Here is an 18,209-nt window from a genome sequence, read left to right as displayed (position 1 = left end):
GGTTTTCTAACGTTCTTTTGAAAAGCAAATCTGCTGTTCTTAGCTGGTGTGGATTATGCATGACTCCAGACCCACATCAATGCAGCTCTCAACTATCCTTTGAAATCGCCACTTAGCACCAGGGCAAACAAGGATTGACAATAAAGGTTGGCCTTGCCAGTAACACCACATCCCATGAATGAATAAAAAAATGTGACTTCAGTCCCACATCACAATGTGCTGGTAGTAAAATACTACATGGAGAATTAGACTTCATCCAATACACTAACATTGTGCACCCACCTCATGTGAATAATTGTTTTTATTTATCAACTTGAACTCCTCCATTACCATTGTTGGACCTGCCATCAACAGTACTTTGTCCTCACGTTCATACGTTACAACACTCACCCCAGATACAAGATATTTGAAGAGATGAAATCTGTACTGATTTCCACACAGCATAAACATTTCACATCCTATACACTTGTCTGAAACAGTGATGCAGAATCTTGTGATTTGATGTCTCATGGATAGATTTTTTTTTAAAAAACTTCCACCATTCTTCCACAAGAATTATAAACTGCACTAGCTCAGGCACATTAATCATTATTTTACACATATATACAACCCACTCATCTAGAGAAGTTATTGTTTTTACACACTATATGCACAAATTAGCGTTCAATTAAAAACCACTCTCCTAATGGCTCAAAGTTTAAAGCTGAGCCACACAGACCAGGAAGACACTTCCATCAGCAACTGATTAAACCACTGTGGCCTAACAGCATCACAGGTTAGAGGGAGAAAAAAAAAAAAGACTTAGTTTACACACTCCAATCAATGTTTACAGCTGCAAGTTCAGGAACAGAACTTGGCTCAACTTTGATGTGCCCCGCTCCAATCCAACAAACTGCAGACAATTACTGTAAAAGTATTACTTTGTGCAAGATACTCAAGGGTGACCAGCACCTACAGAACTGCACCCAGTAAAGAGTCACTGTCTTCAGGAAAACTGGCAAAAGAGAAAACTAAAATAAACAGATGGAGACAGGCTAAGAATAACCATGCACTACATCCCCTTACAGATTTGCTTTACAAAAAAAAAAGTCATAGAAACACTTAATAGATTGTACAAGTCAAATTCTGGGAGTTATTAATACACAGTATATATTATAAACTCAGTATTTAATAAGCTGTACATGTTCAATAAATTTTAGGCTTGATGCTTGAAAGCAGATTCCAGAAGAGAAACAGCTCATTGAAACCCTGATAACAGCAAATGAGTTTCACCAATGTACTTAAAATAAACAATGCTGTGAATGAAATATTAATTTTAAACTCTCAATATACTTTGCCACTGCGATTACACTGAAAGTTGCCATTAGCCAATAGCTTCTTCCCATAACAAAGACTTTTAGATCGGAAGATGCAAAGTGACACATTTCAAAGTCAATATTTAAAATACCAAATTAGAACGGGATATTCAAAAAACGATTTTAAAAGTGCTCCACAGTATGTTTGGCCCAAAGCAGTGCTGGCTCTCAAGCAGCTTTTACTCTTGCACCCAATGATGGAATATCTTTCTTCCTCCCCAAGTCAGTAACATACAGGTTCCAATAACCCAAAAGGATGTTAATAAAGACAAAAGGCATCAATTCATGGTTATAATAAAAACAACTGCAAAAATCACTAGCCAGCTCTTCCACATCCAAGTGCAGGTGTGGAAAAACATCAGACAATAAGGTCTGAATATCCATAGTCTTGGGCTCACTTTGCAGCTGTTTGTGAAGCATTAGTCCAGTTAGTCCACAAGCTGCATATCAATCTTCAGTGAAGTCTTTATCAATGTTCATGTACACTTCATCAATGTAGCTAATGATTGCACAAGGAGATGTCTGGTCAGGACATAGGAGCAGCGATACTGTCTCTTTCCAGTAACTGAAGCTAATGCAAGAGCTCTGTGGGAGGAAGAGGATCAGGTTTAAATCTGAACTTATAACATAAAACATAAGAGTCTCAGCAGATGCTTTCCTGCCCAAGTCCTAAAATGAAGCAAATGATGTTGAGATGGAGCTCCTGCATACCAGGAGTCAAGAGTCCATACCCAACTGACCACTCAATTTATACACAGTATTTTCTATTGTAAGTTACTGTGGAGAAGAACAAGGAAGATATAGAATGTGGGGAAATACATGACATCTTGAAAAATATCCATATTACAGGAGGTGGCGCTGGATGTCTTGAAACTCAAAAGTGTATAAATCCCCAGGACCTGATCAGGTGTATTCTAGAACTCTGTGGAGCTAGGGAAGTGAATGCTGAGCCCCTTGCTGAGATATCTGTATCATCGATAGTCACAGGTGAGCTGAAAGACAACTGGTGGTTGGCTAACGTGGTGTCACTATTTAAGAAAGGTGGTAAAGAAAACCCAGGGAACTATAGACCGGTGAGCCTGACGTCGCTGGTGGGAAAATTGTTGGATGGAATCCTGAAGGACAGGATTTACATGTATTTAGAAAGGCAAGGACTAATTAGGGATAGTCAACATGGCTTTGTGCGCCATGTCTCACAGACTTGACTGAGTTTTTTTAAATAACAGAGGATTGAGGAGGGCAGAGCAGTAGACGTGATCCATATAGACTTCACTAAGGTGTATGACCCGGTTCCTCATGGGAGGCTGGTGGATAAGGTTAATCTCATGGAATACAGGGAGAACGAGCCATTTGGATACAGAACTGCCTTGAAGGTAGAAGACAGAGGGTGGTGGTGGAGGGTTTCTTTTCAGACTGGAGGCCTGTGACCAGTGGAGTGCCACAAGGATTGGTGCTGGGTCCACTGCTTTTCATCAGTTACATAAATAATTTGGATGTGAACACAGGAGGTATACTTAGTAAGTTTGCAGATGATACCAAAACTGGAGGTGTAGTGGAAACGAAGAAGGTTTCCTCAGATTACAACAGGATCTTGATCAGGTGGGCCAATGGGCTGAGAAGTGGCAGATGGAGTTTAATTTAGATAAATGCGAGGAGCATTTATGGGTGGAAAAGTAAATCAGAGTAGGACTTTTTTACTTAACAGGAAGGCTTTGGGGAGTGTTGCTGAACAAAGAAACCTTGGAGTGCAGGTTCACAGTTCCTTGAAAGTAGAGTCACAGGTAGATAGGATAGTGAAGACAGCGTTTGGTATGCTTGCCTTTATTGGTCAGAGTATTGAGTACAGGAGTTGGGAGGTCATGTTGCACTGTGCAGGACATTAGCTAGGCCACTTTCGGAATATTGCGCGCAATTCCAGTCTCCTTCCTCATGGAAGAATGTTGTGAAACTTGAAAGGGTTCAGAAAAAGTTTACAAGGACAGTACTTGGAGGGCCGAAGGGCCTGTTCCTGGGCTGTAATTTTCTTTGTTCTCTTTGATGTTGCCAGGGTTGGAGGATGAGCTTTGGGAGAGGTTGAATAGGGAGTAGCTGTTTTTCCTGGAGTGTCAGAGGATGAGGGGTGATCTTATAGGGGTTTATAAAATCACGAGGGGCATGGATAGGATAAATAGACAGTCTTTTCCCTGGGGTGGAGTCATTCAGAACTGGAGGGCATAGGTTCAGGGTGAGGGGGGTGATATTTAAAAAGGGACCCAAGAGGCAATCTTTTCACAGAGGGTGGTGCGTGCATGGAATGAGCTGCTAGAGGAAGTAGTGAATGGTGGTACAATTACACCATTTAAGGCGGCATCTGGATAGGTATATGAATAGGAAGGGTTTAGAGGAATATGGGCCAAGTATGGACAAATGGGACCAGATTAGGTTAGGGTATCTGGTCAGCATGGACAAGTTGGAATGAAGCATCTGTTTCCATGCTGTACATCTCTCTGACATGGTAACTGAACAATTTTGTGTAAAGCTTTCCAGAAGGATGGCTAGAAAATTAGTATAGCCGATGCACAAAAGGATCAAGATGTCGATAACATTAAATGAGAAATATATAGAAATCAGTGACTGTGAATCTGTATTTGAAGCAAAGACCATGTTAATATTCTGATTAGACTGGTAATTGAAGAAAAATCACAATAAAAGGGAATCTGGGACAGAGAGGCATGGGTGAGTGAATTAGGAGACTACACATGATGGAACAACATCTCATTAGTTTAGGACAAACTGCCTGTTGACAGATTGTAATCGCTTGAAAACCTTGCAAGTTCAGACAGCAAAACTAAAAACCAAGATATTATCCATGCAAGTCAAATCAAGTCTTGGCACAAGTACACAAGTGTTTTCGAGCCCCACTTCAAAGCTTCACAGAATTGGACAATGAGTTATGATTCTAGACACAATTCACCTGAGGTCAAGTTTAGCACAGTGAGTGAACTTTAACCTTCAGTTTTAAGGGTTGATCATAAATGCACTATTAAATAAATCTTTTTATAATTTCTTAGACAAATGTCAACATCCCCACTGCACAGCAACCATCTAGACATACAGCTCAAGACAAAGGATAGCCATCTGGTCAATCATCAGGATGCTGGCCTGATTACATATTTAAAGATAGTAAATTAACATTATAAAATTTAAATCCTACAGGCATGAATCCTAAGTAAGAACATATTCAACTTGTGTTTAAGGATTTGAAAACTTTAAGATTCATGCCTCAGCTTTGCACACTCACATTCTCCAGGCATGTGCTGTCCTTATCTTTGTTGAGGTAATGCTCTTGCCAGAAGCGCAACAAGCTGTGGAAATTATTGAGGAGGAAGCCTGGATATTTCTCGCAGTGCTCCTTTTCCCGTAAAGCATTCAGATAGAATGGCAGTTTGCCCTTGCGTCTCGCTAACATTAAGATCACCAGGCTCGTGTTCAGACAGCTAACATTTTCCTTGAATAGGAGAAATTAGTGATTAGCAGAAGAACCTCTTTTCACAACAATCATTTGAGTAAGCACAAGACTCATCATGATACAATACGAACAGTCTTTGCTGATGCATCAGGAGTGATCAGCCCAACTAAAGAGAAACAGTTTTTCAGTTTTTGTATCTTTCAAACCTTCTGAAAACCAAATTTTTAAAAATAATATTTTGCCTACATTGAAGGTATGTCATAAATAAGACCTCATGCTTCAATTTATTAACTTTGTTATTAAATTTCCACATTTCATTCAACAATGTGCAACTTTTACATGGACTGTTACAGCAGGGCTAACAGCATTAAAGAGTCTGGCAATTCACTAATTGGCTCTGAATCCTCAGCAACTCTTTCTGGCGAAGTGTAAAATGAGTGATATGACTCTGAAGAAAATGTGTCACCTGACAAAGCATTGTTATAATACACCAAGATTGTTTTGTTTCATCATAGAATCGTACAGTTCTGAGGAGGCCCTTTAGTCCATCGACTCTGTACCATCAAAACTATGCTAAATCTACCCTGGCTCCACTAACACGAGGGCCATAATCTTGAATATTATGACATTTCAAATGTTCATCCTTATTGAAGGCTTGAGGTTTTCTGCTTCAACTAAACAGGTATTGCACCCCTCTGGCTGAAACATTTCTTCCTCAAATCCCCTCTAAGCTTACCGCCTCCCATCTTAGAAGTACACTCCCTTGTTATTGATCCTTCAATGAAGGGAGGACAGCTACTTTCTATCACACTTCCCCACCCCCACCACCCCAAATACATCTGTCAGGTAAAACCCACCCTTCTATTTTCCAAAGGAAACAACCTGAGCTTATCTAGTATCACTTCTTCACTAAAGTGTTCCATCCCAGGAAACATCCTAGTGAATCTCCCCTACTATAACCACTTCCTTCCTAAAGTGCAGTGACCGAAACTGCACACAGTACTTCAACTGTAGCCTAACCAAAGTTCTGTAATTTTGGAGAAGATTTATAGCTCAGGGTGAGGTTCAGGTTTAAGTTTGCTCGCTGAGCTGTTGATTTGTTCTCAGACGTTTCAACATCATGCTAGGTAACATCAGTGAGCCTCTGATGAAGCACTGGTGTTCTGTCCCACTTGTTGTGGGTGTGTCTTGGGTGTTTTACTATTTATGGGTCTGTTGTGGTTGGTGATATCACTTCCAGTGCTTTTTCCTAGAGGTTGGTAAATGGGGTCCAAATTAATGTTTTTGTTAATGGAGTTTGTTTGAATGCCAAGCCTCTACGAATTCCCGTGCATGATTAGATTAGATTCCCTACAGTGTGAAAACAGGCCCTTCGGCCCAAGAATCCACACTGACCCACCGAACAGTAACCCACCCCGTCCCATTTCCCTCTGACTAATGCACCTAACACTAGGGGCAATTTAGCATGTCCAATTCACCTGACCTGCACATCTTTGGACTGTGGGAGGAAACCCACGCAGACACGGGGAGAACGTGCAAACTCCACACAGACGTGTCGCCAGAGGCTGGAATCGAACCTGGGACCCTGGTGCTGTGAGGCAGCAGTGCTAACCACTGAGCCACCATGCCGCATGTCTCTGTTTAGCCTGTCTCAGGATGGCTGTATTGTCCCAGTCAAACTGATGTCCCTCTTCGCCTATGTATGAATACTAATGATAGTTGGTCATGTGTTTTGATAGCTAGTTTCCTCCCTGTCTGTCCAGGATAATGTTTGTTGCAGTCCTTGCAGGATATTTTGTATCTGATGTTTGTTCTGCTGGTTGTTGGTACAGGGTCCTTTAAATTCATCAGGAGCTGTTTCAGTGTGGTGGAGATTTGTGGGTGACCATGATACATAGGGGCTAGAGAAATCTGGTCGTCATCTGAGACGTCTTTAACGTATGGCAGGGTGGCTCAAGTCTCTGGGCACGTTGTGTCTTCCTGTTTAGGTCTGTCGTGCCAGAATTAGCGGATTGTGATTATTGAGTACCCATTAATCCTGAATACGTTGTATAGCTGTTTTTCCTCGGCTTCTTGTAGTTCCTGGGTGCTGCAGAGAGTTGTGGCTCGTTTAAATAATGTTCAAATGGAGCTCTGTTTGTGGGTGTTGGGATGATTGTTCCTGTAGTCGAGTATCTAGTCAGTGCGTGTGGCTTTCCTGTAGACACTGGTCTACAGCTCTCCGTTGGCTTTTCCTATATAATTTATTCTGGATCAACAGGTACCTGATAAGCTCAGTCTGCCAATTCCGTGCAGTTCATATAAAAATCATATACAATAAATAAAAACACCAGTATCGATCTTATATTTGAAATATTTGAGAGAAAAACAGGCTAAACACTAAATGAAAAGGAAATGTCTTCAGTTTAAGACTAGAAATATTCACCAATCAGCTGCTTTCCCTACAGTCCTATCACACTGTGGTTGATGACACTCCACCGCTGACATCTCTGCAGGTAGGGTGCTCGATCCATGTGTTTAATTCCCCCATGCCACCCAGCTCACCTCTTGCACTGGAACCTATTTCTCACAATAAACCTCAAAGCCCTTTAGCATTAAGTTCCAACTTTGAACCAAATTATCAACTACAGGTACTGTGTTACACTTGAACACAGACCTTCTGGCCCAGAGGCAGGGACACTACTATTGTCACAAGAGCCCTCCACCCTTTCTCACATAACAATTCTCAGTTACAGTAATCAGCATCTGAGTTAGTCAAAGGATTCAAGTGCCACTATCATGTCATGCCTCTCAGACTATTTTAAACTTAAAGGCTGCTGTCTGAATTTGACAATCTCTAAAACTAAGCTTGGAAAACCTCACATTCACTCGGCCTCTGATCAAGTTGACTATGCTGTTTAATCTACCAAACAATGCAGAAAATCGCCAGATATGTTCTATCCATTAAAGCAGGATAAATACAACCCAGCTAATTATTGGATAAAAGCAAATTACTGCGGATGCTGGAATCTGAAACCAAACGAGAAAAAGCTGCAAAATCTCAGCTGGTCTGGCAGCATCTGTAAGGAGAGAAAAGAGCTGACGTTGAGTAAAACTGACCTTTTTGTCAAAGCTTTGACAAAGGGTCAGTTAGACTCGAAACATCAGCTCTTTTCTCTCCTTACAGATACTGCCAGACCTGCTGAGATTTTGCAGCTAATTATTGCACCATTTTATTCTCAATCACCTGTAAAGAGATGCAGGAGTCATCGACAGCGCTACTGGTAGGAGGCCGAGATCAAAACCCACCTCTGATAACTAAAACCAAAACACCCAGACAGGCTCGCCTCACCTCAATCTGTTAAGTGTGAAAAGTGGTATAACCTACCTCTCGCATTCCAATCTGTTATAAAGGACTGGTTAAATGAAATCCCTTCACTCCTTGTAATCAACAAGTAACAATTTATCTAACTCCAGTGAATAAATTAATAGAACCACTAACAAATTGAACAATTCCCCTGTTACCACTATTCCCAAATAAACAAAATTCTAATGGTATACTGTTCCAATAACTAAAAGTCCCACTTACAAAATACAACTAAAAAGTTAGACCTCAGTTCTATTGAAATTACAGCCAGGATACGTCTTCCAGAATACTCCGCACCCTCTCCGCTGATCATCTTTCAAGAACGCCTCCTCCTTCGATTTTGCGCTTTCGGAATATTAGCTAAGAGTGCCGCTGTACCTTTAGTCAGATGGTTACTCAGAGCCGAGTGCGCTAATCTCAGATGACAGTTTGCTCTCTGCCAATTTTCAAATGCCCTCTTCTTTTATTCCCTTGATGTCTTGTTAAACTTCTTTACAATCAGATTGATTTTCAGTTGTCAAAACCACCAGATTTAAGTTTAATTGGTCCTTAGTCTCCACCTACCTATCTTAAATTAATTGGCGAAATTTAAAAATGTATTGTCTTCGTAAAAATGCTGCTTTGCCTGCTAACAGTATAATCTTTGATACAAATGTTTCAATATGAGCACCTGACTACTGTCATGCTGCTACCCCAGACACTCTTAAAACTCTAAGCAAAGAAAAAAAATCTAAAGGAACCACAAACTCTCCTCCCCATCATTTTACAAACATTCAATTTTAACATCCTGCCTTCTAATTCACAAATACTGTACCCAACATTGCAATACTACCAAGTGACATTTGCCTAAAGGAATAACGTGCTCACCAATGTGCAGTTTGGGTTCTAGCAAGTTCCTGACCTAATTATAGCTTTGGTAAAAATATGGACAAAAGAGAGCTGAACTCTAGAGGGGTGGTGAAAATTATCGACCTTGGTATCAAGGTAGCATTCAATTAAGTTTAGCATCAAGAAGCCCAAGCAAAACCACAGTCAATGGAAATCAGGATGAAAACACTCCACTGGTTGAATCTGTACCCAAAACAATTAAAGATTTTTGTAGTTGTTGGAGATCAGTTAACTCAGCACCAAAAGAACAAGGAGTTCCGTGGTATGTAGTGTTCTAGGCCTAATCATCTTCAGTTGCTTCATCTGACCTTCCCTCTGTCATAAGGCTGGAAGTGGAGATATTCACTGATTGCACAATGTTCAGCACCACTTGTGACTCCTCAGATACTGAAGCAGTCCATGCTCAAATGGAGCAAGACCTGGACAATATCCAGGTTTGCGCAGAAAAGTGGCAAGTAACACTTGAGCCACCAAATACCAGGCAAAGATAATCTGACAGGACATTAAATAGTGTTACTGTTGTCCAATCATCCACTGAGTGTTACAATCAATCAGAAACTGGACAATCCATACAAATATGTGGCTAAAAACAGTAGGAATTCCACAATAAGCAACTGACATACTAACTTTCCAAAGACCATCCACCGTCTTCAAGACGCAAGTCAGGACTGTGATAAAATACTTTCCACTTGCCTGGACAAACAGTTCCAACATTGCAATAAGCTTAACATTTTCCAGGACAAAGCAGCCCATTGATCAACACCTTATTTAGCAACTTTAACATTCACTCCATTCAGTACTAATGCACAGTGACAATACGGCGTACCATCCAAAATACAAAGTGCAGTAACACAATTGCTCCTTTAACAGTACCTTTGATTCCTGCGACAATAAGCCACCTAAGGACATCAGGTGCATGGGAACACCACTGCTGTAGGTTCTCTTCCAAGCTACTCAACATCGCAATCCAGAACTATAATTGGCATTCCTACATTGTTGCTGGGTCAAAATCCTCAAGCTCCCTTTCTAATGGCACAGTGGATGCATCAACATTCCAAAGGCAGCAGTCTTTCAAAGAGACAGCCTGCTAGTATTTTCCTCAAGGGATGGGCAATAAATACTAGTCTAACCAGTGATCTCCCCCACTCCACCCCAACATTCTATGAATTAATCTTTAAAAAGTCCTCCAAACGTTGACACCACAGCCCCAAATTAAACTCTACAAATGACTAATAGAACATAGCACAGAACAGGCCCTTCGGCCCACAATGTTGGGCAGAGGATTATTCCTAATCTAAAATAAAATAACCTAACCTACGAACACCCCAACTCACTGCCGTCCATGTGCATGTCCAGCAGTTACTTAAATGTCCCTAATGACTCTGCTTCCATCACCACTGCTGACAACAAATTCCATACATTCACAACTCTGCGTAAAGAACCTATTTCTGACGTCTCCTCTATACCTTAAAACTATGATCTCTCGTGCCAGTCAATCCTGCCCTGGGAAAAGTCTCTGGCTAATGACTCTATCCATGCCTCTCATTACCTTGTATGCCTTGATCAGGTCATCTCTCTTCCTCCTCCTCTCCAGAGAGAAAAGTCCGAGCTAAGTCAACCTCTCTTTGTAAGACAAGTCTTCCAGTCCAGCCACCATCCTTGTAAACCTTCTTTGCACCCTGTCCAAAGCCTGTGCATCTTTCCTATAATACGGCGACCAGAACTAGACACAATATTCCAAGTGTGGTCTCACCAGGGTCTGGGAGAGCTGCAGCAAAACCTCACAGCTCAAACTCGATCCCCCTGTTAATGAAAGCCAAAACACCATATGCTTTCTTAACCTTCCTATACACAGCATGGCAACTTTTGAGGGATCTATGCACTTGCACACCAAGATCCCTCTATTCCTCCACACTGCAAGATCCCTGTCTTTAACCCTATATTCAGCATTCAAGTTTGACCTTCTAAAATGCATCACTTCGCATTTATCCAGGTCAAACTCCCATCTGCCCATTCTCAGCCCAGCTCTGCATCCTATGTCACGCTGCAGCCTGCAACAGCTCTTGATATCAACTGTACCCCCATCCTTTGTGTCATCAGCAAATTTACTCATCCACTCCTTAACCTCCTCATCCAAGTCATTTATAAAAACTACAAAGAGCAGACGCCCAAGAACAGAGCCCTGCGGGACACCGCTCACCACTGACCTCTATGAAGAATACTTTCTATCTCGAACCATCTTTGCCTTGTCAGCCGACCAATTCTGAATCCAGATAGCCAAATCTCCTTGCATCCCATGCCTCCTGACTTTATTAGCCTACCATGGGGAACCTTATCAAATGCCTCACTGAAGTCCATATACACCACATCCACTGCTCGAACTTTGTTGATCTGTCTTGTCACCTCATCAAAAGAACTCTAAGATTTGAGAGGCATGACCTGCCCCTCACAAAGCCATGTTGACTGCCTTTAATCACGCTATGCTTTTCAAAAAAGTCATAAATCCTATTCCTCAATTCTTTCCAAAACCTTGCTGACCACAGATACAAGATTAACTGGTCTGTAATTGCCAGAGATTTCCCTATTCCCCTTCTTGAAAAGAAGGGCAACATTCTCCTCCCTCCGTGGAGAGTGAGAAAGCAAAGATTTTGCCAGCGGCTTAACAACCTCCTTTCTTGCTTCCCGGAGCAATCTAGGATAAATCAGGTCTACCCCTGGGGACATATCAATCTTAATGTTTGCCAAAATTTCCCGCACATCAACTTCATCAATGTTGATCCGCTCAAACCTGTTTCCCAGCTCCTCTAAGTTTTCATTCCTTTCCTTACGTCCCTTTCCTTAGTGAAAACCGAAGCAAAAACCTCATTGAGGGATTCCCCTATCTGCTTAGGCTCCACGCACAAGTTCCCTCCGCTATCCCTGACTGGTCCTACCTTCTCCCTCATTCTCTTATTTCTCATGTGTCAGATTACAACAGGATCTTGACCAGATAAGCCAATAGGCTGAGGAGTGGTAGATGGAGTTTAATTCAGATAAATGAGAGATGCTGCATTTTGGGAAAGCAAATCTTAGCAGGACTTATACACGCAATGGTAAGGTCCAGTGTTGCTGAACAAAGAGACCTTGGAGTGCAGATTCATAGTTCCTTGAAGGTAGAGTCACAGGTAGATAGGATAGTGAAGGTGGCATTTGGTATGCTTTCCTTTATTGGTCAGAGTATTGAGTACAGGAGTTGGGAGATAATATTGTGGCTGTACAGGACATTGGTTAGGCCACTGTTGGAATATTGCACGCAATTCTCGTCTACTTCCTATCGAAAAAATGTTGTGAAACTTGAAAGGGTTCAAAAAAGATTTACAAGGATGTTACCAGAAATAGACAATAGACAATAAGTGCAGGAGTAGGCCATTCTGCCCTTCGAGCCTGCACCACCATTCATTATGATCATGGTTGATCATCCTCAATCAGTATCCTGTTCCTGCCTTATCGCCATAACCCTTGATTCCACTATCCTTGAGAGCTCTATCCAACTCTTTCTTAAACGAATCCAGAAGTTGGAGGATTTGAGCTACAGGGAGAAGGTGAACAGGCTGAGGCTGTTCTCCCTGGAGTGTCGGAGGCTGAGGGGTGACCTTGTAGAGGTTTACAAAATTATGAGGGGCATGGATGGGGTAGATAGGCAAAGTCTTTTCCCTGGGGTAAGGGAGTCCAGAACTAGAGGGCATAGGTTTAGGGTGAGAGGGGAAGGTATAAAAGAGACCTACGGGGCAACCTTTTCCACAGAGGGTGGTATGTGTATGGAATGAGCTGCCAGAGGAAGTTGTGGAGGCTAGTACAATTGCAACATTTAAGAGGCATTTGGATGAGCATATGAATAGGAAGGGTTTGGAGGGATATGGGCTGGGTGCTGGCAGGTGAGACTAGATTGGGTTGGGATATCTGGTCGGCATGGACAGGTTGGACCGAAGGGTCTGTTTCCATGCTGTACATCTCTATGACTCTATGAGTAAAATGCCTTGGGTTCTCCCTAATCCTTCCTGCCAAGCCTTTTTCATGAGCCCCCGCTCTCCTCAGTCCATTTCTGAGCTCCTTTCTAGTAAGCCTGTAAGCCTAACCATATCTCCCCTTTAACGTATAAAAGCTACAGATCATTTTTAACATTATACACCTGCAGGCTCCCGAAGCTGCTCTGTTTCAGAAAAATAATGTTGATAAAAGTTTCATTGTCCTAACCACTACAAAATGTGAGCCATTACACGTTAACCATGTTTTTAAGTGCGAGCAGCAGCGGAGGTAGGACGAACTCGGAAGACTGCAGATAAGGTAAGGCAGTTTTTATTAAAATTACTTACTGGTAGTGGGCAGCGGAGCTTTTCTCTTTCACAGAAGGAGCGGGAGCAGCAGAGGAAGTGACGGGGACCAGAGGGGTAGCCGGGAAGGTAAGCAGTGAGTATAAATACTCACCCTTCGAAGCCAACGGCCATTTTAAGTGTGAGCAACAGCAGAGAAGGAGCGGGAGCAGCGGAGGAAGTGATGTGGACCGGAGGGGCAGCCGGGAAGGAAAGCAGTGACCATATATATCAGCAAGGCAGCTAAACCAGAGACTCTACTGCTGTAGTGTCTCCCACCTGCCGCCCTCCTCTAACCTAGTTAATAAGTAGGAAGAGTGGGAGCGACGTCCAGGGAACTGCCGATAGTATATCTGGGCAGTGGCTGAACCCGAGACACTACACATGTCTCCCACCTCCCCCCTCCTCTAACCAAAAATAGGACTCTGGTTTGTTAAGGTAAGGATTTTCTATTTCTTTATCGGTGAATGGTTAAAATTTTACTTTATCTGGTTTATCTATTAATTGTTTTTTAGAAAAAGACTATAGCAGAGAGGTATCAAAAAGTATTTTAACTCAAACCTATACAAAGTAATAAAGTAATTAACTAAGCAGAGATGGCTGGACAGGTGATGCACTGTAGCTGTATGATGTGGGAGCTGGCTGATCCCATTGTGAATGGCAGTGACCACATCTGCAGCAAGTGTTGGTTGCTGGAAAAACTCCAGCTCAGAGTTGATGATATGGAATCTGAGCTTCAAACACTGCGGCACATCAGGGAGGGGGAGAGTGACCTGGACGCTTTGTTTCAGGAGGCAGTCACACCTGGGAAATTAAGTAATTCACATTCAGTTAGTGATCAGGGACATCAGAGTGTGACTGTAAGTGAGGCAGGCAGGGGAAACTTGAGTTCAGGAGTGCAGGAGCCTCAGCCCTTGACCTTGTCCAACAGGTATGAGATTCCTGCTCCCTATACGGATGAGGAAAAGGGCTCTGGACAGGATGAGCCAGCTGACCACGGCACCATGGTGCAGAAGGCCATTCAAGAGGGGGGAGCAAAAATACAAGTTGTTGTTATAGGGAATTCTATAATTAGGGGGTCAGATAGTATCCTATGCAAGCCAGATTGGGAGTCTTGCACGGTGTGTTGCCTGCCCGGTGCCAGGGTGCGGGACATCTCTGACCAGCTTGAAAGGATATTGGAGCGGGAGGGGGAGGATCCAGTTGTTGTGGTCCACGTTGGGACTAACAACATAGGTAAAGCTAGGATGGAGGACCTGTTTGGGGATTATCAAGCAATAGGAAGGAAATTGAAGTACCAGGTCCTCAAGGGTCATAATCTCCGGATTACTGCCCGAGCCACGTGCCAATTGGCATAGGGATAACAAAATTAGGACAGTAAACACGTGGCTAAGGGATTGGTGCGGGAAAGAGGGATTCCATTTCATGGGGCATTGGCATCAGTTTTGGAACCGGGGGGATCTGTACCGTTGGGACGGTCTCCACCTGAACCGATCTGATACCAATGTTCTAGTGAAGAGGATAAATAGGGTGGTCAGTAGGACTTTAAACTTCTGAGTTTTTGGGGGGGGGGGGGGGGGAGGGAAAGTGAAAGCGACAGGAAGTATGGAGTTAAATGGAAAGATAAGCAGGAGGATAGCATGTATGCAGGTGGATTTAATCTTGAGGCAGATTAGGAATGCAACAAAAAGGAAGGATAACTTAGGACATCTTATGACTTCCAATATCTCGAATGATAAGAATGTTAGCATTAAGGCACTTTACCTGAATGCTCATAGCATTTGTAACAAAGTAGATGAACTAACGGCACAGATCATCGTGAATGATTATGATGTGGTAGGCATCACAGAGACATGGTTGCAGGGGGTTCAGGACTGGCAGTTAAACATCCAAAGATTTACAACTTATCGAAAAGACAGGGAAGTGGGCAGAGGGAGCGGGGTGGCCTTGTTAGTTAAGAACAAAATTAAATCTATGGCACTGAATGACATAGGGTCAGATGATGTATAGTCTGTGTGAGTGGAATTGAGGAACCACAAAGGAAAAAAAACCATAATGGGAGTTACGTACAGACCTCCTAACAGTGGTCAGGACCAGTGGTGCAACATGCACCGGGAAATAGAAAAGGTATGTCAGAAAGGCAAGGTCACGGTGATCATGGGGGACTTCAATATGCAGGTGGACTGGGTAAATAATGTTGCCAGTGGATCCAAAGAAAGGGAATTCGTGGAATGCTGACAGGATAGCTTTTTGGAACAGCTTGTCATGGAGCCCATAAGGGAGCAGGCTATTTTGGACCTCGTGCTATGTAATGAACAAGACTTTATAAAAGATCTTAAATTAAGGGAACACTTAGGAAACAGTGATCATATGGTAGAGTTCAGTTTGCAGTTTGAAAGAGAGAAGGCAAAATCGGATGTAATGGTGTTACAGTTAAACAAAGGTAATTACGAGGACATAAGAGGGGAACTGACGAAAATCGACCGGAAGCAGAGCTTAGCAGGGAAGACAGTAGAGCAAAAATGGCAGGAGTTTGTAGGTATAATTGAGGATAGAGGTTCATCGCCAAGAAAAGAAAGATTATCCAGGGAGGGATTAGACAGCCATGGCTGACAAAGGAATGCAGGAAATGTATCAAAGAAAAAGAGAGATCCTATAAAGTGGCCAAGAGCACTGGGAAATCAGAAGATTTCCCAAACAGAGGATAACAAAGAGAGAAATAAGGAAGGAGAGGATCAAATATGAAGGTAGGCTAGCCAGTAATATTAGAAATGATAGTAAAAGTTTCTTTCAATACATAAGAAACAAACGACAGGCAAAAGTAGACATTGGGCCACTTCAAACTGATGCTGGAAGGCTAGTGATGGGAGATAAGGAAATAGCTGGAGAACTTAATAAGTACTTTGCATCAGTCTTCACAGTGGAAGACATGAGTAATATCCCAACAATTAAAGGGAGTCAGGGAGCTGAGTTGAGTATGGTTGCCATTACAAAAGAGATAGTGCTAGAAAAGCTAAAAGGTCTTAAAATTGATAAATCTCCTGGCCCCGACGGGCTACATCTAGAGTTCTGAGGGCGGTGGCTGAGCAAATAGCGGAGGCATTGGTTGAGATCTTTCAAAAGTCACTGGAGTCATGGAAAGTCCCGAATGATTGGAAGACCGCTGTTGTAACCCCCTTGTTCAAGAAAGGAGCAAGACAAAAGATGGAAAATTATAGGCCAATTAGCCTAACCTCGGTTGTTGGTAAAATTCTAGAATCCATCGTTAAGGATGAGGTTTCTAAATTCTTGGAAGAGCAGGGTCGGATTAGAATAAGTCAACATGGATTTAGTAAGAGGAGGTCATGTCTGACAAACCTGTTAGAATTCTTTGAAGAGGTGACAAGTAGGTTAGACCAGGGAAACCCAGTGGATGTGGTCTACCTAGACTTCCAAAAGGCTTTTGACAAGGTACCACACGGGAGGCTGCTGAGTAAGGCGAGGGCCCATGGTGTTCGAGATGAGCTACTGGCATGGATCGAGGATTGGCTGTCTGACAGAAGGCAGAGAGGGGATAAAAGGTTCTTTTTCGGAATGGCAGCCGGTGACAATCGGTGTCCCGCAGGGTTCAGTGTTGGGGCCGCAGCTGTTCACATTATATATATGAATGATCTGGATGAAGGGACTGGGGGCATTCTAACGAAGTTTGCCGATGATACAAAGTTAAGTGGACAGGCAGGTAGTACTGAGGAAGTGGGGAGGCTGCAGAAGGATCTAGACAGTTTGGGAGAGTGGTCCAGGAAATGGCTGATGAAGTTCAATGTGAGCAAATGCGAGGTCTTGCACTTTGGAAAAAAGAATACAAGCATGGACTACTTTCTAAACGGTGAGAAAATTCGTAAAGCCAAAGTACAGAGGGATCTGGGAGTGCTAGTCGAGGATTGTCTAAAGGTAAACATGCAGGTTGAATCCTTGATTAAGAAAGCAAATGCAATGTTGTCATTTACCTCAAGAGGGTTGGAATATAAAAGCACCGTTGTGTTACTGAGACTTTATAAAGCTCTGGTTAGGTCCCATTTGGAGTACTGTGTCCAGTTTTGGGCCCCACACCTCAGGAGGGACATACTGGCATTGGAGCGTGTCCAGTGGAGTTTAGAAGATTAAGGGGAGATCTAATATAAACTTACAAGATAATACATGGTTTGGAGAGGGTGGACGCTAGGAAATTGTTTCCGTTAGGCAAGGAGACTAGGACCCATGGACACAGCCTTAGAATTAGAGGGGGTAAATTCAGAACAGAAATGCGGAGACATTTCTTCAGCCAGAGTGTGGTGGGTCTGTGGAATTCATTGCAGCTGAGTGCAGTGAAGGCTGGGACGCTAAATGTCTTCAAGGCCGAGATTGATAAATTCTTGATGTCACAAGGAATTAAGCGCTACGGGGAGAATGCGGGTAAGTGGAGTTGAAATGCCCATCAGACATGATTAAATGGTGGAGTGGACTCGATGGGCCGAATGGCCTTACTTCCACTCCTATGTCTTATGGTCTAACCACTAATTGTGTAGTTTAGAGAACTCCAATGAACTCACCTGTAACATCACAAATGAGACCAGTTTGTCTTCAAAGACTGGGGTATAACAGACATTTTTGCCCCTGCCCTCATCATTAAGAATTTTCTTTCTTGAGGTAAGGGTATTTCCCTTCCTAACAATTTTGTCAAATAATTTCTATTGTGGATTGGTTGCTCTGTGACTCAGTCCTAAACCATGATTTTAAATACAGTTACAGGCTTGCTGTAACTCTCAAGGCAATTGCTCCAGCACTGGTACGTATGTATATGGCAC

The 18,209-nt window shown here is 42.7% G+C and overlaps 1 protein-coding gene across 3 annotated transcripts in view; it reads right to left on the bottom strand.

Moving 5' to 3' along the window:
• Positions 1 to 283: 283 nt before the first annotated feature.
• LOC122560343 (short transient receptor potential channel 4-associated protein-like) overlaps positions 284 to 18,209 on the bottom strand; it is a 97,259-nt gene continuing 79,333 nt past the window's right edge. For all 3 annotated transcript variants that reach the window (XM_087994632.1, XM_087994633.1, XM_043710990.2), the window contains 2 exons: positions 4,636 to 4,842; positions 284 to 1,940 (listed from right to left, as the gene is read on the bottom strand). In XM_087994632.1, coding sequence (XP_087850758.1) covers positions 1,803 to 1,940; positions 4,636 to 4,842 — 345 coding nt within the window. In that variant the 3' untranslated portion in view covers positions 284 to 1,802. The remainder of the gene's footprint in view (positions 1,941 to 4,635; positions 4,843 to 18,209) is intronic.

This window comes from Chiloscyllium plagiosum, unplaced genomic scaffold, assembly GCF_037043375.1.
Source record: "Chiloscyllium plagiosum isolate Xiang-an unplaced genomic scaffold, Cpla_swu_hap1 HiC_scaffold_15, whole genome shotgun sequence".
Lineage (NCBI taxonomy): Eukaryota > Metazoa > Chordata > Chondrichthyes > Orectolobiformes > Hemiscylliidae > Chiloscyllium > Chiloscyllium plagiosum.
This window is presented reverse-complemented; position numbering and strand designations above follow the sequence as displayed.